General features: G+C 38.5%; 1 protein-coding gene across 1 annotated transcript in view; it reads right to left on the reverse strand.

Annotated features, from left to right (window-relative positions):
- Positions 1 to 3,551: 3,551 nt before the first annotated feature.
- The window catches only part of hs6st3b (heparan sulfate 6-O-sulfotransferase 3b), a 62,199-nt gene continuing 41,072 nt past the window's right edge, over positions 3,552 to 24,678 (reverse strand). Inside the window, exon 2 of the mRNA XM_042425430.1 lies at positions 3,552 to 5,297. Coding sequence (XP_042281364.1) covers positions 4,526 to 5,297 — 772 coding nt within the window. The 3' untranslated portion in view covers positions 3,552 to 4,525. The remainder of the gene's footprint in view (positions 5,298 to 24,678) is intronic.

A 24,678-nucleotide genomic window follows, 5' to 3' on the forward strand; every position in this document is an offset into this window, starting at 1 on the left:
ATTCAGGTCTGACAAGAAAAATGGCAGATTAAATATTACACGCCAAAAGGCTTTTAGACTCTTCATTTCATCACAAGACTTTTAACATGTACATAGAAACTCTTACAATGAGAAAGCTCTCCTCCATTATCACTGAGATTTTGGTAAGATTTCCTGGTATTTTCCGACAGGCGAAGCCATTCTTTAGCAACATTTAAAATCATATAAATAAACAAATAGTACAAATAAATACAGATAAACCAGCGTCTCAGAGATCTGCGCTTTCATGGAGTGGCAGTAAAAGTTCATTAAAATGCTCCTTTGACAAAGCGACATGTCATGCATGTCTGGGAATGGCAGTATAACTGATAGTGAAAATCAATGTTGGATTTTTTTAATCACTTTATTTACATAATACTGTGGGAATTTTCACTTGTCCAATTTAAACGTAGGTGGGATGTCTTTTAGGACATCATTTTAATCGATTTTAAACATTATACAATTGTTTTATTTATCATTTTTCAGCACTGGACCTATCTTATATACTTTCTGTGTTCAGACAGGGAATAAGCAGAGAGGGCTGACATAGATTAATTATAGTACAGACTGTGCCAACTGTGGCTGGGAAATAAATCCTGAACTCTGTGAAAGATTTGTTCATGAGTCGACAAGATCTCACCTTTTAAAAGCAAGTTTTCTATCCACACATTGTTGATTATGCCACGGAAATAGCATGTAAGTGACATATTTATTTTGATTTACAATGAAAACGCACACACATACACACTCACACACACACACACTCACATATATACATATAACACTACAGGTTTATAGCACATTAACAACAATAGAAGAAGTGTTTCATTAGTGTTTCAATAATAGTGATACGGCACATTTGCTGCTCATGCAGTGCTCATGCCATCTGTCACTGGGAAACATTGCAATTCCTACAGCTTGTCACACAGCAGTGCGGCATGTCGGTTTATTAAAAGAAATTTCTAGAATAAATGTCCCTTTGGCAATTGCCATTTAAAAAAAATATCCTTCTGTGTTCTCAGCTGATGAAACTAGCAGCATAAACGAGCAGAAAATGCAAACACTACCTGTGGTTGAAGAAGTATTCAGAACATTTAATTCAGTAGAAGTAGCATTATTTGACCTTTTTCACAGCAGACACTTTGACTTGTCATAGTAGGAAATGGAGTGTTACTAATAACATTAATGATGGCTCTGATCTATTCAAGTGTCCCAGTGAGCCATGACAGTGTGACAGTCAGCCGGCATGCACAATAAACAATGAAATTCAGCCTTAAATCATTTTGTTATTTACGCCTGTGCTTACTATGGCTGTGAAAATGTCTTCTGTGAAAAAAAAAAAAAAAAAAATTCCTAATTTTTTTTACTTAAAAGAAAGTACAGGAGTGTCATTATTATTATATTTAAAGTCCCCCTCCACTCAAAAATTTATTTTTCTTTTTGTTCCTTCAGTTTGATGCTTGAGCTTCGCTGTGCAGAATGATGTATGTGCAGAGTTTGGCATTAAAAGACTGTTTTCACATTTATCTGCTGTAGGGAGAAAGTGTCTCTGTGCTCTCTGAAAATGAGATTTTAAGAGGTGGGCCAGCGAGCATGATTTGTGACATCACAAATATTTTGGAAGCTAATCCTGGTCCAATATACAATTTACACAAGTGTGATGTGGAAAGTTGAAGCCTCCAGTGCACAAACACTGAGAATGGCCTTTACAGTGAATTGGGAGAAACTTTTGAGATTAAATATATTTGCATATTCATAGATTATGTAAAAGAAGTAGATGCCATTTTTAAGGTTTTTAAAGTGGTAATCATACTTTTTTGTGGAAAAATCATATCTTACATGTCTGGAGGGGATCTTTAAAATATCAAATGTAAAAATTTTCATTATGCAGAATATGTTGAATATTTTTTTATATATATAATTGGATTATTGTTAATGATTCATTCAACATATAGCAATGTTTCAAAGTTGCATGTGAGGTTTGTAATGTAACTAGCAACTATAGCTGTCAAGTACAATATTTCCCTTTGAAGTATAGTGGAGTAGATGTATAAAATAACATAAAGCATCAAACATCACTATGAAGCTTTAAATTTCAACAAACTGTTTCATTGCTACATCACAAATGGCATGACTGATCCACAACAGATCCACTTGAACTTTATCCACAGGACTTACCTTCCTCTGAAAAAGTGCCACACAATGAAGATTATTTCCTCCTCACTGTGTGACCTCTGACCTGATGGACACTGTCAGATGTGTTGGGGGCTGTAGCACCATGTTCACCTACATCCATGCTCTTAAATGATTTCCAGCTATCATATCCTGGGAAAAGGTATTGTTAGCAGGCCTGACTGCAGCTAAATGCTGGCAACCTCCTCACACACTTATATGTACACAATGACTAAACACTTTTCTTGATGTGAATGTTACAGAGCTCTTAATGGCTAAAATGCATGGTGCAAGTGAGACAACTGTTACACAGTGGGCAGGAGCATATGATAAGGTAAAGGAGCAACTAAAATGAGAGTGATGTCTGTCTTATGTCTCTGTTTGATGCACATATGATGCTGTAGCTTTCAACTTATCCTGAGATCTGCAAACAATATGTTTACAAGTATTGTAAATCCTCTGTATTCTGTGTATAGGTTGTAATTTCCTTTCTCTCCTTTGAGAAAAAAATCCTATTTGATCACAAATGGTACGACTGCATGAATTTAAATTATACACAGAATAATTTAATATTCAGAGCTGTAGCTGCTAGCTTCACTTGAAACACTTGATCGAGTGTTATCAATGTACTTTACACCTCGTCTTTGTTCTACCTCCATCCATCCACACTCTCACTAAACTCATGCACACGCAAGGGCATCCAAACAGACAAGTGCACCCATACAGCTCCAGAAAGCTCAAACAACTTAACCTGTATTCATTAAACACATTCACTGTGCCAGCTGGATGAATGAAATGAATCAAACAAGACAAAAAAAAACAGAGTAGATCATTCTTTAAAAATGAAACAAATCATCTGAGGTATTTGATAATGAACTGCAACCAGAAAGGAAACATGAGAAATTGCTGTTAAAAATAGAAGCAGCCATATGATTTCAGTGTTGACATTTAGTGAACATTTAGTTTCATTAGCGGGAATTTTGAGTGAATATGAGATAAGAAGCATAAAAGCATCACAAACCACTGAAGCCTATTTAACCAGATAAAAACAAGCCGTCTTTCATCTTCATTTATTGCCGCGCTGATTGGATTTGAGGGAGTGGAAACTATCTCGCAGAAGAAATGACAGACATGTTTTATTTCTAAACTGTCTGCTTTGAGGCTAGTCTTTGTAGACTGGCACTCCGCTGGCACCAGAGCTCTCTCTACTGCCCAGAGTGCAGTAGCCGTCAGCTCTACAAACATGTAAAAGCAGCCAGTGTGACGGGGAGAGGCATGAGAACTGAATGCTGATCATCTCATTCACAGTCAGGCCACGCACCAGCCACACTGACACATTTAATCACCTTGACTATTTACCAACTTTTTTTTTTTTTTTTTTTTTATCTCTGCAACTCACTACTTCAAAAATGAATTACTTACAAAATATGCTTTTTTTCTCATCACAGTACTTAAGTGCTTATTCCCCAAAAAAACAAAGGTAAGGGCCAAGGCTTGTTTTATTTAGCAGGGTATTTCTGACTGTGACTGGGTTTTTGTGTATATAATATTTTGTCTTAGAGAGAGGTGTTAAAAGTCTGCAAGGTATTGCACTTGAGAAAATAATATATAATGCACTGTAACCAAAATTTAAGCACTATAGAGACAGTCTTCTGTAATTTGGTTTAAAACATGGGTACTGCATGCATACAATGTGATCTTTAGAGAGGGTTGCATTGGCATTGAATAAAAATAAAAATCCATACATTGTCTTCTTTATTCACTTTGGTTTTACAGTATATCTTTTGGAAATCACTCTTCCCAATTGTAAGTATAGTGTGGTTATGTGACATGCAACTGTCAGCTCTTCTACAACTACATCTTTCAAATGGAATATGTTTTCTACCAGTCGCAACAGAGACAATGACTTCAATGGCATTCATCAATTTTGCATGAAAGTCAAAATTAAAAGCTATGCAGTCTATGGCAGCTTCTTTTGATTGTTGTTTTTTTTTTGTTGTTTTTTTTTGCTTTCACCTCAGTCGACTGTCTTATTCAACACATGATAAATAACCAAGGCAAAAAGTTAAATGACAAAAATATACAAACAGCATTTAAAGATTTAAGACACCGAAGGGCACTCCAAGGCAGAGCTGCTGTGAGACTCACAGACTTGGCAGTTTTCAGAAAGAAACAGCAGAGCACTTGGATCACACTGAAGCTGAGAAACAGATGCAGGAGACAGATTAATGGTGAGACAAAGAGAGAGAGACATAGGATGTGTGAGACAGAGTCCAAGTAAATGTTCTAACTGCTCTCTCTCTCTCTCGCCCTCTCTCGCTATGGGATCATAGCCTCACCAACGGGCCACTTGGCTCGTGTAGTCCTCAGTGGTAGTGGGGAAGTCCCCGTCAGTCCCTTTCTCAAACACTCCTCCTCCCCCTCTCCCGCCTTTATTTCCTCCTCCTCTGTGTTTGGGCGGCCATGGCCTGCCCTGCTCTCTTTGCTCCCGCAGCCAACGCCTCTCCTCGCGCCTCTTCAAACGCACTTCCTGGTGCTCCTTCTGGCGGGTGAACTGGAAACGCTGGAGGAACAGGTCCTTCGCGTACTCGTACAACTGCACGTCCAAGTAGTTGAGCTCCTCGATGCGTCTGCGCACGGGCTCGCTCAGGTCCACATTGGCGGCTCGCGTGCTGTTGATCTGCGTGAAAGCGGCGATGAAGCGCAGGCTGAACGTCCGCTCAAACAGGTACTGCGTTTTGCGCTGAAATTCAGTCAGGCCATAGAAAGCCATGTTCTTTAAGTTGCTCATGGCGCTGCTCAAAAGGATGTGGTTGCGCTGGCTCTCGTTCATAGAGGACAGGTTGTAGCAGCCCACCAGGCTCAGGTCAGCCAGCATGCGGACCTGCCGGTTATTTGCAAGGTTGGACGGGCAGTTCATGAACTCTGTCAGGGTGACACCAGACCAGTCATCCCCACTGTAGCAGGTGGGAAGCTCGTCTTGGGTGGGCGAGCGTCCATCACACATATGGAGGGCGGTCTTCCATGTGGCTCCTCGCTGGACATGCTTCCACTCGCTCAGGTAGCGGGAGACTGGGTCGCGCAGCATGGTGATGTAGTAGAAGTTCCTGCAGCCAAAACAAACACATTTAGAGAGCTGTGAGTGCATCATCATCATCACAGAGGGCTGCCCTGCATTGTGCTGACAGATGGTGACTTTTGTCTGTGTATGAAACTTCAAGGTTGAATGCTAATTGGTCAACTGAAAGTCTTACTAATGAGATTATTATAGAGTTGTCAATATATCGCCCTTGAATAGTGAACCCTTGCATCAGAGTAATGATTTTACAAAATTGAGCTCAAAGTATTTCCACAGCTTTCTCCCACCTGCCGACACAGAGAATAATTGAATATCAAGGCATATAGAAATCCTCTGGACGACCCAAAGGTGAGCAAAACTGACCCAACTAAATCCCAAACAGTGTTGCAAAATAATAAGATTTTAGTTTCTGTGCCTCATATCTGTTATCCATTTAACTTGGCATCTTCCCGTAGTTTTGTGCTTTCTTGTCTTGCAGGTGTGGACCTTCGCCTGTTGTCCCTGTGGTCTGGCTTGACGCCCACTGATATCATTATTATTTTTTGTCATATTTCTATTATTATTGTTGTTGCTGTGCTTCTCTCTGTCTTTCTCTCTCCTCTCTCCCCTCCTTCCTTCTTTCTCTTTCAACCCAACCGGTCAAGGCAGATGGCCGCCTACCTAGAGCTCGGTTCTGCATGAGGTTTCTTCCCATTAAAGGGGAGTTTTTCCTTGCCACTGTTGCCAAGTGCTTGCTCAAGGGGGAATGTTGGGTCTCTGTAAATTAAAGAGTACGGTCTAGACCTGCTCTATGTGAAAAGTGCCCCGAGATCACTTCTGTTGTGATTTGGCACTATATACTGTAAATAAAATTGATTTGACTTGACTTGACTTGGTAAATGCATCATTTGTCACCCCATCACAGCAGGGCATTTTACAGGAGAAAGCACATTGGGCTGGCATTTCAGTGGTTAAGAATTGGAAAATGAGGAGTTTTTTTTTTTTTTTTTTAACACACCACTGCCTCTCTTCCAGAGAGTGAATATGTCTTCAATCATTGCTAAAGGACAGTCACTGAACATGGAAGATTAATGAGGAAGCTTAACTTCGATTTATCAGTTTTCTGCAGTGTCAATACTGAAATAGAAAAGTTTGACAAAGCTTACTGGTTGAGGAAGCAAAGCAGCCAGTCTCTAAACTGAACTTTAATCATTTACTTATCACTTACTTATTAAAAAACATATATAACTCCACAGGCACATGTAATACAAGTCATGTCTGCCTATGAAGTTGATATTTTGCTTTAAAGCCCACACATAGGAAGTTAACATCTGCCCTTCATGCCCTTCAAGGTTAAAGACCTCCAAGGAGATCTACTCTGCTGAACTGCAGGCATGTCAGAGCGCATTCTGATGGAAAACAAAGATTGGACAGGTGTTGGCCAGGTAAACCTCTCCTAAGGTGATGCCCTGTGATTACCATGTGAATATTTAATGATGGCAACCCCCCTAGAGAAAAGTCTGGACAGATAAAGTGGAGTGCAGTGCAGAGATTTCACACAAAGCCGCTCTCTGCTTCAATTCTTCAACACAACAAACATCCACACAGGCTCACTCAGGAATGGAAATAAAAGAGCCACACAAACTGTCTTTAGCGCTTATACTTGCTTATCCTTGAGGGTTGGATTCAATGCCGACAATAGACTAAAAGTATTCTGAAATTGTGCATGCAACAAAATATTTTCCCTAGCCTTCATTCTGGCTGTTTTGAAGGTAGACTATACTGTTTGTTCTCTTTCTTGTATTGTCTCTTAACTACTTATTTTTGTCTGGTCCTGTTAAACCAGCTCTGAGTGTAATAACACTGACATTTTATCATGGGCTTCATCAGAGTGTGAGTCAGCTACACAAAAGGCAGTTCTAGAGTTGAAATAATGGGTCAGTTAATCAATCATCAACTATTCTGATAATCAATTCATCATTTTTGTCAATTTTCAAGCAAAAACTGCAAATGTTCTCTAGTTCCAGCTTCTCTAATGTGAGGATTTGCTGCATATTTGTGTTTCATATGTTGCAAATTGAATACAGTATCTTTCGGTTTTGGACTATTAGTCAAATAAAAACAAGGCATTTGATAATGTCAACTGGGGATACAGAAAACTATGATTAGCAATTTTTATTTGACATTTTATAGACTAAATGATTAATGAATCAATCGATCAACAACAACAAAAATTAAACAACAACAACAAATCAGCAAATTGGTCCACAATGAAAATAATGGTTAGTAACAACCCTAGTCAGTTCCAATACTTCTAGGGGATTATTACTTTATACTATTAAATGCATTTGACAGTTTTTCCCAGTTTTTGGGAGGCTTCTATTAGTCAACTTACAGTTGAGAGATGACAGGAAATTAAATGAGAGAGGAAGATGGGGAATGACATGTAACAAAGGTCCCTGGCCAGATGCGAATTTGGGATGTTTTGGCATGTTTTCATCAATTTCAAAATCATTATGACATCAATTTCAAAATCATTATGACAATCACTTAAAACCAAGTAGACATGAATAAAATAATCTGTTTTGATTCATGTAATGGCTGCTATGAAATCCTGCAGAAGTGTGGTGTAAATGACAAAGAGTGAACCTACTCTCATACCAATCATTTGTAAATTAAGAAACGTGATTTCTGAAAAGTGCATGAAACAGGAGATATTGTGTTGGAGTGGGAAACGTACACTTCCTTTCAATTTTGGCAAACCAAGTTCATTTCTACACAGGTGAGCTGTAGCAGGCTACTATGTTTTAAGGTTTGTTTGTGGCTTAGGTTTTTTTATTTCACCATGATCAAACCATTACCCCAACCTCAATCAAACTTCTTCTAGTCACCTGACTTTAGGCAAGAGAAGAGAGAATTCCTGCACACTTTCCTTTTACTCGCAATAAACTTTATTAAAGATACAACTTTTTGGTGAAAATGAGTTTTACCAGATCAAGTAAAACTCATTTACCTGATGAAGTTTTAAGGACAGAAACATTGTATCTTTAATAAATTGCAAATGTGGAAGAAAAGCTTTTCAATATATGAATTTATGTTTATAAAGGAATGTTTTAATAAACTCCACATCATGATGATTTAATCTACGGGGCCTCTCTGGCCTTCAAGGTCTCTCATGCAAGATGTTTTATGTTCAGGGCGCCGGATAGGAGATACGATGGTAGCCTTGGATGGGTAACAAAAGCTATCCTCATTATTTTGGATTAGAGTTCACTCTGACCCGAGTTGCCCATGTTTCCCTTCTCCCAGGTAGCGTGATCTAAGCTATCACTGCATGCTTTAAGTTTTTGGTGACTGTATCCATGTATATGCTTTACCAAAGGCTTCTCTGATATCAGATACCTGTTTGTAATAAACTTCATATATTCAAGTAAGAATCAACTGGAGCCTGTGGGGTTTCTTTATCTTAATTTATCATTGAAGTGTTGTTAGACAATTATTAGACAAAAGTGTAAGTTTTCTCCATCAGCAAGTAAAAGGACATATGCAGGAATTCTCTCTGCTCTTGCCTATGGACATTTCCTCCTACGCACCTGTCAACAAGAAACTAAAGGTGTGCATGAGCCTTTACAGTTAAGATTAGTCGTGACATTAAAATGTAACAATGGTTTAGTACAGTGATTGAATATCACAAAAATCTGGTTGTACATATGCATGGTATAACTACTTGTAAGATTTTGCACAAACATTTTTCGAGAAGAGTACACACTGAAAGGCTGGAAAGTGGCTGTCTGATTTCAAGTGCACAAAAAGCAACAGTATTAACATAACATTGTAACATAACAAAGCACAAGATTGCCAAAAATATGTCTTGTGTGTTGTAGGAATGTCACCTCTGACAAAGTTCCCCATATGAGTCAGGCAAGGAGCTGTGATAAGAGCCCTGGTGGCAGCAGCTGCATCCTGGCACTTGCTCCTGGAGTTGGCTGCAGATACATCCTCATTAGACTGTCTCTGGGATATAAACACATGCAGCAAGTGTTGTTTGAGTGTACTCGACAGCCCAAAGGTCAGTTGTGTGCACCATCAGTGTCAAAATGCATCAGGATCAATGGGTCTGCAGAGCTGTCTAAGGGGACAGCGGCTTTCCCTGAGTGATACAGATGGCTGTCGAGGGGGGAGGGGGCAAGCTAACAGGCTTCTCTTACCTCTGGCCTGTGTTGTCATGAATATTACCCCAAAGAAATTTTACACTCTCTATCAAAAGTGACTGTGAAAAGTTTCGTCTGTGATGCTGTTCTTATAAAAGCACAGCAAATACTCTAGTAAGCTGCTTTAATTAGACATGTTGGCATGTATGGCAACGCTGTGACAATCCTTTGCCAAGATTTCCTAACCCATTTTACTGTGTTGAAATCAAGATCCCTGCTGAACTCTAGTTAATCATGGATCAATAATGCATAGGAGGCATATTGCAACTCATTCCACCCCAGAATACTCATCTCTAAAGTAGCAGCAGCCTGACTTCAGTGGAGCACAAACTAAATAGAGGCTATTAAAAGGAGATGGAAGAGGAATTCAAACGTACGGATAAAAATGGAAACTAAAGCAAGGAATGATGAAGGGAGCAGAGGAAAGAGCTGGTGCTGACACGAATACTGAGGCACAGTGTGGTTTAAATACATCAAGTCAGTTGTATTTATACAGCCCTAATATCATAAAAAAATGGAGGAAACTTCAGGAAGAGCAACAGAGTTGGGATCCCTCTTCCAGGACAGAAAGACATGCAATAGGTGTCATGTGTACAGAATAGACCAAAAGAGAGGTCCACAATAGGGAAAATCGGGATGATAGAAATAGATATAGTTATATGGAAAAAGTTTTGATAAACACAGCGGACATTAGAAGCCATGTTCGACTGACACCTAGGACCATACCCATACTTAGGAAAAACCTCCTGAGACAACGGCTGATCGAGATAGAGACATCAAATTCATTTAATCTAACAAGTACTTTTTTCTTTAGTCATGACCTGCATACTCTTACCTACATTCTTCAGTTGTCCATCTCACGCACATCTGACAGAACAGATAAGCTTCTATTTCCATAAATCTAGCTGTCTATGGAAAGCCAAAGAGGCCAAAACGAAGGAAATTGACATCTGAAGCCACACATTGTTCGCATGTTGTTAGCATGTTGTTCGCATGTTGTCATGTTCATTACACATTTACGTGTCAAATTTTAGCATAAACAAATGTAAAGAACGTGTTTAGCATGTGAACAACATGTGGCCTCAGATGTTAATTTCATGTGTTTTTGGTCTCTTTGGCTTTCCATAGTGTTCTGAGCGCTTTAAGCTAAATGCTAAAGTCAGCATGCTAAAATCGTCACAATGACAATGTTAACATGCTGACGTTTAGCGGGTATAATGGTTATCATGTTCACTAGTGTCACCATGCTAACATTAGCTAATTAGCATTAGCTAATTATTACTGCTGAGGCTTATGGGAATCATTTTGCTGGTATCTGGTCAGTAGAGATAGGTATTGAGAACTGTTACTAAATTGGTACCGGTTCCTGACTGGTCAGTACTGAAATATTGATAAGCTCCTGGACAAATGGTGCTGCTATTGGTATTTATGTAACGTTAATTCATTCTAACATAGCTATCACCTGTAAAGTAGTTAGCATGCATTAGCTCAGAGGGCTAACTTGGCTTGTTTATAATACGTGAACGTCTCTTTTTTTCTCCATTGACCAAGTGATTGGTTGAAGAGTAGGTAGAATTTCAGTTGACCAAGATTTTCTTAGGTTGACTACAGCCCTAATCATTAAATAAATAAAATAAAATAAATCTGTAACAATATGTATCAATAACTCAGGGCACAGCATTGTTTTAAGTACTTCTAATTTAACTGTTATGTTCGTAAATAAATAACTCTTGAATCTTTTCACATCTTTTAATGTCATTTCTTTATTTTTTGCACCAAATTATGGAGAGTGGTATCAATAAGAGTATCGGTAAGTATTGATATCGATAAAATCCTAACAATACCCATCCCTACTGGTCAGTACTGGGCACATTCAAATTTTGACCTGATGGTGGCACTAGATGAAAAGTTGTCTAAGTCTAATATTGTTGCTTATTCAATATTTTTGTTTTTAGCACCCTTTAACAAACTCTATTGCCCATTGGTGAGAGAAAAGGGTCGTGGTTACTTCAGACATGTCTGTAATAACAGCAGGACAGAGAAGACTGAACAGTGTGGATATTTTTAGACAGCCAAGATTACAGCTAAAGAACTAGAAAACTGACTTTTTGAAGACAAGGAACCTCACTCCTCGAGTGAACCTCACCAAAAACATGATCGTTGTTATTAGTCTTTGGAACTGTTTCTAAACAAACGACTGTGATCATAATCTTTGTGGCAAAGGAACACGTCACCCAGGGAAACAGTGTGGGTCATTGACATGTTTTTGATAGTTTTTGGAAAACAAAGGTCTATGACAGAGGAATAAGATATATCAGGCTTTGGAGACACACACAATACTTGTAAGTAGGATCAATTCATTGTTGGTTGGGCTCCGCACATGAGATTTGTTGACAATGAGACAAAACATAGAAAATCACCAGCCTTATCCTTTAAATGTGCAATGATTTCAACTTGTAAACGGAAGTGGGGAAGTGGAGCCAATTTATCCCAGAATATGGAAAGTAAAGCCCTGGAACAGCCTTTATTGTTTCAGAAAGACAGATGAAAGAAATGGTGAATGCACTGAGTTACAGAAACTAGGGGAACAGAGGCTAGATCAGATGTACACCACGTTTTATTCTCAGCCAATGTCAGTGCAACAGACAACTAGCTTTTAATTGCCCATAATTAGCCCATAATGACGTGATTTCAGCCCACTGCTTCTCCCTGATTACAGCCTGCTAAAAAGGACATTGTACTTTCAGTCTCAGCACATAGTGTTTGGAAGTGGATGAACTGAATTCACTCCAGACATTCATGTGTGGGAGTTGAATGTTGTTGAAGGTGCTTAAGGGTGGGCTAGACAATGGGGAAAAGCAAAACAATATATCTGAGCTGGGTAGAGGGTTGTTCAGAGCAAAGGCTAACACAGTGAGCAGTCAATAAGTAAAGACAGACTATGTCCCTGTACAACAGTGGGACTGACTGATGCTGTTGAGATGTAGTGTGGCAGACATGTGTATGTATGTGTGTGTGGAGTCGCTGTTTGAAGCAGGTGCTTTTGAATTGTGTGATACCTCAACCTGTTTACTGTTCGCTTATTTCTCTGATTTATTATCACAATGTACCAGCCTTGATCTCTCTCCATCTCTGCAGTCCAGGAGCATTATGAAAAACATTTTTTTAAACATCCTTTGAACATCCCTCTCTGGGCATATTTTGCTTTGTACAACAATCACCTTTAAGAGAGACAGGCATAACTGTGGATGACATTTAACATCAAACCCGTGTTGACACATAATCATAATTTGAATCATACCCAAAAGGATTTTTGTGTGCATCTATTCAAACTTGCTCAATACTTGTTTTTGTCTTTCTTCCTTTAACTTTGTTGAAACGCAGCACTTCTCAACTTCTAAAAGCAAGTAGGCAGTGGAGCCAGCACTCTACATAAAACACTTTACCTAAAACACTTTACCTAAATCACTGTGAGATCTTGTAAGAGCTAAAGTGAAGTGTGAGCCCCACTCACACTGCACCATAGCACCACTGCAACAATCATCCTTATCTTGATTATTTTGCTTTATTTTATTATTGTATATGGCTCTTCAGATATAACAGAAAACCCAAACAGTAAATTAAGTAAATTAAGATGATTGAATCTTGCACCAATAAGAAAGCAGAAGACTGTAAATGACTCTACTGCATTGAATGTATTTTTAATTATCTTCTGTTGTCGAAATCCAATTTTGACTTTATTCATTTTATTGTATTTATTTGTTTTACCTACTGCTTCCTCTAATGAAACCTATGCATTATGTAAGGCTCTCAGCATTTTCTTCCTTGTTTCTTTATTTTTATTTGTTTGTCATTTGCAGACAAGAAATATGGGAGAGAGCGAGATGACATGTGACAAAGGCCCCCGGTCAGAAAAATGGCAACAATCATGGATTGATGCATCTGTAGGTTGTTGTAAGTCATCTTACAGAAATAACAACTGTTAAATCAACATATTTGTTTGATCAATGTGAAAAACCTTAACTAGTCCTAGCAACTCCTACTGCAGCTTCCATGTCAATTGAAAATGGCGTCGCTAATCCTAACCCTATAGTTTTGAGAGTTAAACTCGCAATAACTAAGTTGTAATAACTAAGACACACCCCCCGTCCCCCAATAATAAATATAAATTAATTTTTTTCCTCCAACCCTTAATTTTGTTTGTTGCTTATTTAGTTTTAGTTTATTTATGAATATTAAATATTGTAGAGAAATACTGTCATACCGCACTGTTGGTACAGTCCTACTGCAGCTACTACACAATAAACTGAATAAGCAGAATTTCCTCTCAAAACATGCTTGTTTAAAGCCAGATGACACATTGTGACACAATATCAATGAATTTTGAAGAGTGTGTAAAATTCACTTAATTCTAACACTCAGTATAAGAGGCAAAATATATCAAACACTGAGATGAATGTTTCTAGGAGCAATCTCCTGAAGACAGAGTACGGAGTACAGTATGCCATGAGAACAGGGTATTCCTGTAATTTTGCACCTCACTTGACTCCTGCCCTTTTCTCTATTCTGCTTCTCCTCCATGTCCTACACACATTAGTGTTCCCCCAGGATCCATAACCTTTTCTTAAAGGTTGTCACATTAATCACGCTGTTGAGTTCATTCGTCAATCTCCCTCTATATCTCCTGTGTTTATCTCTCACTACGCTGTGCACCGTCTCTCCCCACTGCCCTCCACTTGAGGCACTGCATATAAACAACCATCACTCTCCCTGTTCGCTCTTTGTTTTATGGCCATCTCCGAGAGACTCCTCATTCGGGTAAATCATGGTAATGATAAAAGTTGATGAGCGAGGGAGGCCACATAGTGACAGTCTGACTCTCTCTCTCAGCAAACAATTTCAGGCTGGTATAGGTTTGTATTGTAAGATCTGAAATCAGTGAGTGGAACATAAAAACTATTGCAAGCTGCTCTGGAGGACACCGGTTTTTGCAGTATTAAAAGCCATGGTGACCATGGACCATGGAGTGTATTATAGAACAGGATAACTGAATGCACTCCGTTTATATAACGCTGCACATTCTTTTATGTTTGCTTGTCAGATACATATTTCCAAGCCCAAACAGGTAGCACCTTGTTGTGCTGTCCCACAGCCCTCAGACATGATTTGAGCAGCGCACCTGATCAGAGATCGTGTCAAGTTGTAGTAGTCAACAGCAGGACAGAATGGGGAGATGGGGATGCCCGTGGCACTGCCCTCAGCTAAACAACCTCAGCTCTCTGTGAGAAGGCCCCGGTGTTCCCCCTTAACCAGTAAACAACTGAGGAGTTGCAACCCAATTGCTGCAAAAATACACAGGTACATGGATGTACACTATGAGGACTCCTCATTCAATATGTATCAAATTACTGAAGTAACTGGCGAGTTGTATAAAGCTTGACGTCAAGCAGAGATTCCGAACACAAAAGATGGAGTGAAGGACACAATGTTCTTAAACATAGATTGAATCACGTGGAAGAAATCACAGCAGCACAGCACGTAGCTGGACTTTGTTTAATAAAAAACTGAGAACGCTGCTAAGGTGCTTTTCACTCTGCCAGCAGTGTGTTCCTGAGTACTGAAGGGTGACATACTGGGTAAAGCACTGTAAATATACTCTCCTGCTCCTATTCAGAATCAATGTGTGAATGTTCAAATAATAAGCAGACTGTGAATAATCGTTACACATTCCTTCCAATCTGTGGTTTTGATATTTTTAATGAATTTTTAAGTTAGGTCAAATTACAGTAAAATGGTGCACTGTAAAACATTTTAAACTTAAAAATGTAAGTTTTGCTGCTGCCTTAAACATTTGAGTTTGAGAATTTGTGAAATTTGAGAGACTGAACTTAAGTTAAATAATTACTTATTATTACTTATCTTGTGATCTTGTTAAATTATAAGGGTATACGGGTAGGAATCTGATACAACCTTCATCGTGGTTTGCATTATTTTCATTATCATAAAAAGAAACAACTATGGCTTATCTTAACATGTATTAAAGACACATAGCAAGTTTGTTTCATGTGTTTTCTTCAAACTACAAAACAAAGGGGTATCTAACTCTGGGAATGCTGTGATGCTGGGAAGTCTGTTAATATGCTGATCATAGTATATCTTATGAAACTTAATTTGATGAGTTAAGCGAACTCTCTGCAGTGTATTCATTCAAATCATCACATGATCACAGGTGAATGATAATGTTTATAAGTCCTGAAGTGGTCTAAAAATGAAAACTAGAAATGTAAAGTTGACTACATTTGAAATTAATAAAATCTATGTATTTACGTTAACTTAATGACACAAGATTAGTTGATTCCACTTAATTGTATGATGTTTTACAGTGTATGCCCATATAATATACCCAGGGTACTGTGCCCTTTATTCCATACAGAAAAGACAATGAGATCAAAGGAAGTTTCAATTTACAGCCTCTGGGGAAAGAAAGAAATACCATTCAGGAAGAAACACATTTCCTTAAAGAAACTTTAAGAAACTGTGTTACCTACCAGAAGCTGCCATCATTTATTCATCAGTTTTGTACCCACTCTAGTGCCAAGGACAAACAGTGTCATGTTATTCCTTCTAGATTGGAGAATGTCTAGAAAATAACTTCACTTGGGGCTCACCTTTAAAAGAGTTCACAAAACAACATAAACAGATATTTGTTAGCCATGCTTTTAGTGACATTCAAGGTCTTGTGACAAACCTTTTACAAAATACCGTACAATACTATATTTCTCAATCCCAGTCTCACCTATTCTCTACTGAACAATGCAATGCTATCGACTGATTCTGTAATTATGAATAGACAACCAGCACATTTACTCACTCCAATCTTTTCATAAACAAACCCCAATTGAAAATATTACTGAACGGTGACACAGTTCTGTTCTCAGTATCAAATTTATTTCAAAGTTATCTGGTTGTAAATGAAAGATTTCTCCACCTCTTGATTGTTTCCTGTCACTTTCTGTCACATTTTCTTTGCAACACTACAGTGCAGGGCTGTAAATTAATTGAAAAACTATATATAGTAAGTTTTTCAATTAATTTACAGCCCTGCACTGTAGTGTAGTAGACACACACACACACACACACACACACACACACACACACGCACACACGCACACACACACACACACACACACACACACACACACACACACACACACACACGCACACACACACACGCACACACACACATCGGATCTTTTACAGAAAAGCATTCACTTAAATTAAATTACACATAGAGGAGAAAGGAAAACACTTAAAGAGACTTAAATTAATCTTATTTATCTTATCAGATGATATACTAATATCTTATATGTCAGTGGAAGCAAAGGAAGGAGGTAGATGTAAGGAATATTATGAACTGGAGTCCGGAGCACAAAAAGTAGACCCTACATGTTGTTGATCTATTGAACTAGATGGAGTAATACGCCGTTGCACTATCATAAAGAGATAAAGACATGTACTATCATAAACTCATGAAATCTTTGTCAATATTGATCATAAATCAAATCATCATCGTTCACTTTTTATAGAAGACAAGAAAAAGACAAGAAACCAAACGCAAAACTTGTGTTTGTTCAATTTTCAGTTTTGTCTCTTTACTTCTGGTTGCTAATGCTGCGTAAAGTAAATGTAAGCTGGTTCACATAGTCTGCTATACATTCCTCAAAGCTGGGAACTCACACCCACATTGTTGAGTCCACTGCATCCTATGCAGATATCAGATTTCAAAAAAAGATGATCTGGGGCCTTTTTCACCACATTTGCAACCTGCAAACTGCTACCCAGAACAGGAGATCATTTCCTCCTGCTTTAATTTTATCATACTCAACTAATCAAAAGAAACACTGTAGTGAAACTCCACAGGGTGCCTTTAAGTTGTTGATATTATTTGCATTGCTCACAAATGATCACTAAACCAGCTGATATCTGCTCTGTTGGTCTTGGAGCTGATTTATCGATATGAATGAGAGCAACTTCCTTGTTGCTGAAACTCATAATGTCAATAAGGGAAAATTTGTTTCCACTTTCTTGGCAGAGAGAATAAAGCAGAGAGCAGATCTTCAGTGTTAAAGTTCATGCTTGACTTTGGCAAAAGTAGTTTGACAAGATACAACTGATCAAACTTAATTTGCTGATGATCTATTTGCTGTTAAGTGCAGTTAAGCTCATTTTTTCACCATTATTAACCATTCACCACAAGGTGAGAAAATATAGCGCTGTCAGATAAATAGATATCTCTAGTCTCAGCACCGATGTAGCTGTCAAACCACAGAGAGCAGAGAGGTGATTTGGGGATATTTGCTCTTAGAAAATATATTGCGAGTAATAAATAACTGATATTTTTTGCTGTTGCTGTCACAATCCTGGCTCTGTCTGAAGATGTTTCAGATATAACTTGCACCAAAAGAATCATAAGACACCTTCAGCAGTATACCGGAGTCTACTCATTCTTGATCAAAAGGAAGCAACAGTATAAATATTGGGTGTTGCACTAAAGCAATTTTTAGGATACAGTTTTTGTGACATGTGCTGTAATGACACTGCTGCGTTGCTGGTATACATCTGCTTTTTATTCAATACATTTTAAATATTTTCCAGTCGAGACTAGAGTACTGCCTGGCTTCTTCACATGGTCGTCAGTGTGAATCCTAATGCTACAGCCTGGGGCCCACAATGTGCCAAGGAACATTTAGTTGTCTACTTGACATTCATAGTCTGCAAGGCTTTCATTTGCACAAAAATCACTGCGTATGAAGGCAATTTAGCTCTCTCATTAAAAAGACATAAACGCCTCAGAACTTAATGGCATTTCACAGTGAAAGACTGAGCCTTTAGAGTTTTGAGATTACATCTTAAGATTGTCACGCGCATAAAAGCAGAAGGGATGGTATCAGCTCAGTGCTGACTTTCATCACAGTCTGAGTAAAGATGGCCAACAATACAAGTGTGCTGTCATCCAGCTACTCATCTGTGAGGTTCTGCAGCACTCAGACATTACATCAAGTGTTTTGCAATATCTCATATTTCACAACAATTATTTTTAATAATTGCATGTCTATTAGTTGTACTTGTCACTGGATACTTGTATAAACTACACTATATGAATGTGTCTTAGTAAGTAAGTAAGCTTTTGGCTCTGCACACTGGTGAGTAACAAACAATAGGAGATGAACCTGTATCAATGATTGTGATCTTAATCAACCACAAACCAGCACGTTACCTTTTCTTATCTGCATGTCCGTGAAATAAAATCCATCACAGGGAGATATAAATGTAGTCTAGTGCAAGCTCTGTTTGTGGAAAGAATTTTCTAAAGCAGCTGGATTCTCATGGTGCATAAGAAGCATTAACAAATGCATTTGATTATAATTTGTTTTGATTAGTGTGATCGTTTACCACTTAAGAGATGTTACAGGAAGTGCTATGTGCTTAACCTTGTGAAAAAAAAAACCCTGAGCGATGTACCATACACCGTGTGGATAGACACTCTAGAGTAATGACTTCTCTAGGTAATGACTTCCTCCATCCCTGCAGTCTTTAATTTCAGCAGTCATGAAAAGTGACATTGATATTAGCTGCAGTAAGGCGACTGAGACCGATGAGGACTCTCTCTTATCAGTCCACTTTATGAACTGCAACATTACGTATCCTCCATTACCAAAGCAGAACAACAAAGTCAATCACAGTATGCTATATGGTGAGCAGAGCACATAAATGTGTTATGCTTTGAACATTTTTTGAGCAGAACATTTTTAACAGTTGTTTGTACAGTTTGTTTAATGGCTTTAGATCTGGATTACATAGCGAGCTCGTGCTTGAGTCATCTCTTCACCATCTCTCTGGTGAGGACATGTCCTTGGTCTGCGAGAGCGAGGGCGTTATTCAGCATGCAAGGTCTCTGCGGTGCATCTCTACATCTCTGCGCTGTCCTGTTTCTCTCAGACAAGATGAGAATGAGACTGGAGACATGCATTATTTGTAACTGATACCATTCCTTAATGGTGTCTGCGCTCCCCCTGGCAGCCCATAATGGACCGTTTTTGAGGTTCTCGGCATCTTGTTCAGCTTTTTGATGGTGACGGAATGGGGACAGTGGGTGTCACCTGGGAAGAAACAAGAAGAACGATGGGACCTTTCATTTACTTGTCAGGAAGCTGGCATTGCTAGCACTTGACATGGTGCGCAAACAGAGAGTGCTTGTACTAGGAGTGGCAGATAACAACAAGGGGGGAAATTGTCCTTCAAAGGAGGAACATTTCATTCACTCCTTAACACTAAAAGAACAAAAGAAAGAAGGAAAATGTCACATATCTAAGGAAAGAATTCATGGCCCATTCATCAAATAGTTGTACCTAATCATACACAACACTAATAATCATAAAAGACACTCAAACACTACTATACCATCTATTTCTACAACTTCATGAAGCCGAGATAACCACACAGTGCAATCCCCCCGATCTGAGACACAAGAAACCACTTCATAGATGGTAAGCGGAGCCGTGTACCGGCTGAACACAGTGAGTGTGGAGTGACGTCTCAGGTAGCCTTACTGCGTTAACAGCATAAAATGTCGTTAGAGGTTAAATCAGCACACGCTGTTCGGATATGAAATACACTGCAAGCTGGGTCATCACAGGCCTCCTGCCTTTATGCTCTTTGTGATGCTGCACCCTGCAGTCTGACACAAAGGTGCCTGATTCCCTAACACAAAATTGCCGCAATGAACAGCAGCATATGAGAGCAGGGGAAAAAAACTTTACCGGGGGCAAGACCTAAATTACAAGCTGTATACTTTGGGAAGGATGAATGCACCTCTAGAGGAATCATTCTGAGAATGCAGCTCAAGGATGGTACCATCTTCACTCAAATCTGATACCTTTAATGAGGTATGTCATCTCATGTCAGCTCCCGGGACAGCACCTGTTTGACCTCCTCTGCTTGTCAAGCAGCAGAGAACAAAGATTTAAGCTCGGCAGTGTTAATACCGCTACATAACTGCATAACAATTACAATAGATCTCATATGCTACTTACTAATGACATGATGTAGATGAAATCTACACATAAATCTCGATATACTGCCATCTAAGGACTTCTAAGTGGGGTGTTATGATACAAATGGCGAGGAACGTTCCTGTAAGAGACAGTTACTAAATAATAACTAAACAAGATGAAAAGTATAGGTTGGACAGGAATTTTGAACGTGCCTTTACGTTGGCAAGCAACTCTCTGCTGTACTAACTGCTTTTCTGTAATTTGAGACCAATTAGACATTGTAATATGACAGCACAGCCTCAATTACCATGATAGTGGAAATCCTCCTGTCTAATTATGCTCTCCTTTTAATCTTTCTCTTTCAAAGATCTCTCAGAGAGACAGTGGAGGAGGAGACAAGGCGTGTACTCGCATGGTGTCTGAATTAATAATACAGCCATAGGAGAGACGCAAGTACACAGGCTGGCAGTGGAAACCACGGTACATGTCACGTCACATAACACAGAGCTGAAGACACTGAGAGCTTTGCATGCTGCCATGAGACCCTGAACATCTCACACAACTTTAGTATTTCATCCTCTTAGTCCATAACTGTACACATTTAGTGTCCCAAGAATATCATTCAAGTTCAGATGGCAGTAATAGTTTTTATCCTCATTGCAGAATTTCATTATCACCATGACCATCATCATCATTATTGGTGCAATACAGAAAAAGCTGATGTATCTATCTTAGAAAAAGGGGAGGGATGGGAAACTATTAATGACACCTATCTGCAGGCACTGACATTCAAATACTATCTGGTGATACTACTTCTTAGTATTTACTGTTACTGTACCTCTACAAACAGTTTTTGCCACACTAGCTGCATGGCCTCAGGATCTAAGTTAACTATTTGATGGATTGCCAGACATTCATGGTCCCCAGAGGATGAATCCTCTGACTTTTCCTCTAGGTTTTTAGTGAGATGTCTTGACAATTATTGGATGGATTACCATGAAAAATAACTTTGGTAAATCTCTGATCCCATCATCAGGTCAAAAATTTCATTTGTCTCATATGACTAACACCTGCAAAACTAATGACATTCCCATTAGCCTTAGCTGTACTTGGTGTTGAGTGCTGGCATTGGTAACATGCTAAACTAAGATGGTGAACACGGTTAACATTATACCTTATACATTATACATTAAACATCAGCATAGCATTTAGCTCAAAGTACCACTGTGTCTGAATACAGCACTGAGCTGCTAGCATTGCTTCTGACATAGCTAATATTTTAGTTGTTATAGTATTGGATATTGATAGTATAAGTATTGAGGTAGTGCCACTGGCTGCAAACAAAACATTGAAATATATTCACCTTACAAAGCTATTGTTATGTTAGCAAACAGTTGCTTATTTACACCAGACCAATATTAGCATTCATTTGGAGTTATATATCTGAGCACCTGGGAAATCAATGCCCACATTCACTCTCCTTTTTGTTCTCTTTAATTCCTAAGAAAAATATTTGTCTCTTTAGCTGCAAAATGCTCTACATTGTCTACTAGCTATTCACCAAGTTTGTCTAATCTGTAGTTTCGTGCTGAACAGGTACAGAGTGCAATTGGTCAGAGCTTTTTAATTGAAAACAGCTGCTCACTACAGCTGGAAATTATGTTGATGAGAGCAGTGAGACTGAATCAGATAAGTTACAAGCTGTGAAACTAAAACAATGAATTGAAAGACTGTAAAATGAGGCGTAGAGCTCAGGGAATGTATTTTATTCATTGTTAATTAAAAAAAAAGATTAAAGGAGCTTTTAGACTGGAACCTTAGAGGCATCAGTCTAATAAAGATATGATTGTAGATAACAATAACAGATCATGCCCTGCATACACACTAAGTAACTCAACAATAGACTTGTTTTTGAGTCAACGAGACCATTACAAACTCACTGCTGATATTCCTCAAATCCATAAAGCCGACAGGAACGGTCTCCAGATAATTCATACAATAAACTTCCACAATCTAAAGCGCTTTACTGTTCCTGCTTATGAGCCAGACTAAGTCATAATGAATATATTTAATCAAAAGCAATGGAGCTGGCATTGATTTTATGACCATATGATTATACTCTAAGAGACTGGGTGGTCTGCAGAACTCTGCTGTATTTGAACTGCGCCGGCCAACAGATTATTACCTCTGTGAGAGAGACAGAATATAATAATACTAATAAATATTTTCACATTATTCTCACAGATACCGTAACGCTGATCAATAGAACATGCCCTTTCTATAATAGCTTTTATATAGTTCTTCCAAATGATATACTGGCTGTAATCATGATCCATAAAAGTTTTAATTTCCTTTAATGCACATTTCTAATGGACTGACTCATCTGCCAATGTAGCTGTCGGCAATGTTGGGTAAATTGAAGGAAAATGAAATGTGTAAACATTTCCCATCACTAAGAGATCTTAAACTGAATTGGCTCGACTTTTGCTTGATACTTCCATGATATCCGGCAGTGGATATTTGCATATCCCACAAGCTGCTACTTTGGACCCTGGATTTATAAAAATGCTGCTTTTTAGTGTTTGAACTTATTGTCTTAAAGATGAGGTCTCCCTCAAACAGCTAGCCATGCAGGGCTTAAAGTTTTTCAGTGTAATAAAGTGAATGCATCTTAAATATTAGTGTAGCTGAGAGAGAGTCATGTAGATGAGGCCGATTATCTGACTTTCTGAAGCTCAATTTAGTCTCTGCTTGGCACAGAGGATCAAGCCAGAAGCACTGGAAAGGTTTTAACCATGGCGGTAATCCCCACCCTGCTGAGAATCTGCTGAATTGGAGGGGAGTGTGTGTTGTGTGCATATGTGTGTATGGTGTATGCGTGGGTGTGTTATTATAATGCAAGACTGAGAAAAAAGAGAAAAAAAGGAAACAGATAATGACGAGATATAGTTAACATTTATGGTATACAACACATGTTCTATTGTTAATTAAGATAGAGCTAAAAAAAAAAAAAAAGGTCAATTAATTGATTAGTCAATTGACAGAAAATTAATCTAACCCTAACCCTAACTATACTGAGAATTAATTAACCATTAAAGTAATTTTCTAAGCAAAACTACCAAACATTATTTGATTCCAACTTCTCAAATATGAGAATTTGCTGCTTTTGTTTGTCTGTTATAGTAATAATAATAGTTATAATTTAGAATAGATAGCTAAATAACTAGATAGATTGTTAGACTGTTAGATAGATAGGTAGATAGATAGATACATAGATAGATATATAGATAGATAGATAGATAGATAGATAGATAGATAGATAGATAGATAGATAGATAGATAGATAGATAGATAGATAGCACAGTTTTCAGAGCCATGGTTTTCTTCAGAGGTTGTCCACTGTCAGAGCTAAGTGGAACAACACACCAGCTCCGCCTGCTTTCTTCAGCACACATCGATACAGCTACTTATTAGTCTAATGAGTGCTGTGTTCAATGATACAGTGGGGCCAGCTTCTCAGCTGCATGCCCACCACTATATCTCTGCAATTTGAACACAGACTCTCAGGGTTTTGCCTCATGGCCCATGCCTCGGTTTGCTTTTATCACTAATATGATAACTGCAGAGTAAATTATTCATAAACGATAGCTGCCCTCATGTATAAGGAACCATAGCTGTGATCAAAGAGTGATGGTTTCTGTCAGCCGTCTCTGTAAAAGCCTGCCCATGAGGAATGATCAAAGGCCACTCATGTAAACACATTGGTTCCATACAATAAGCCATCATCTCAAAGCCTGGCTTTTTTGTCGCATGAGTGAGGGTCCTCTGTCACTTTGTATGAAGGTACAGTCACAGAAACAGTTGACTTAGGAGGCATATTTACTGAGTTTTAGTCAAAAATATACTTGAGAAAGAGAGTAACTTGTAGAAAATATGTTGCAAAACATACACACATGTTTGCAGCCCCTCATCTGTTAATTCAAATACTGACATGCGCATCTGAAAATCCTCCCTTTGAATTTTCTTTGAGAGAATTTTCTGAGGGTAAATTCCAACAAACAGGATCTATGTCTAAACCATAGTGGTGGGCAAGTTGCATATAACTCACAGTACTTTTTTTCTCACCAAATTTCAGTCAAATGTGCATTTAAACATCTTTTTTTCT

Source organism: Thunnus maccoyii, chromosome 11 (assembly GCF_910596095.1).
Source record: "Thunnus maccoyii chromosome 11, fThuMac1.1, whole genome shotgun sequence".
Lineage (NCBI taxonomy): Eukaryota > Metazoa > Chordata > Actinopteri > Scombriformes > Scombridae > Thunnus > Thunnus maccoyii.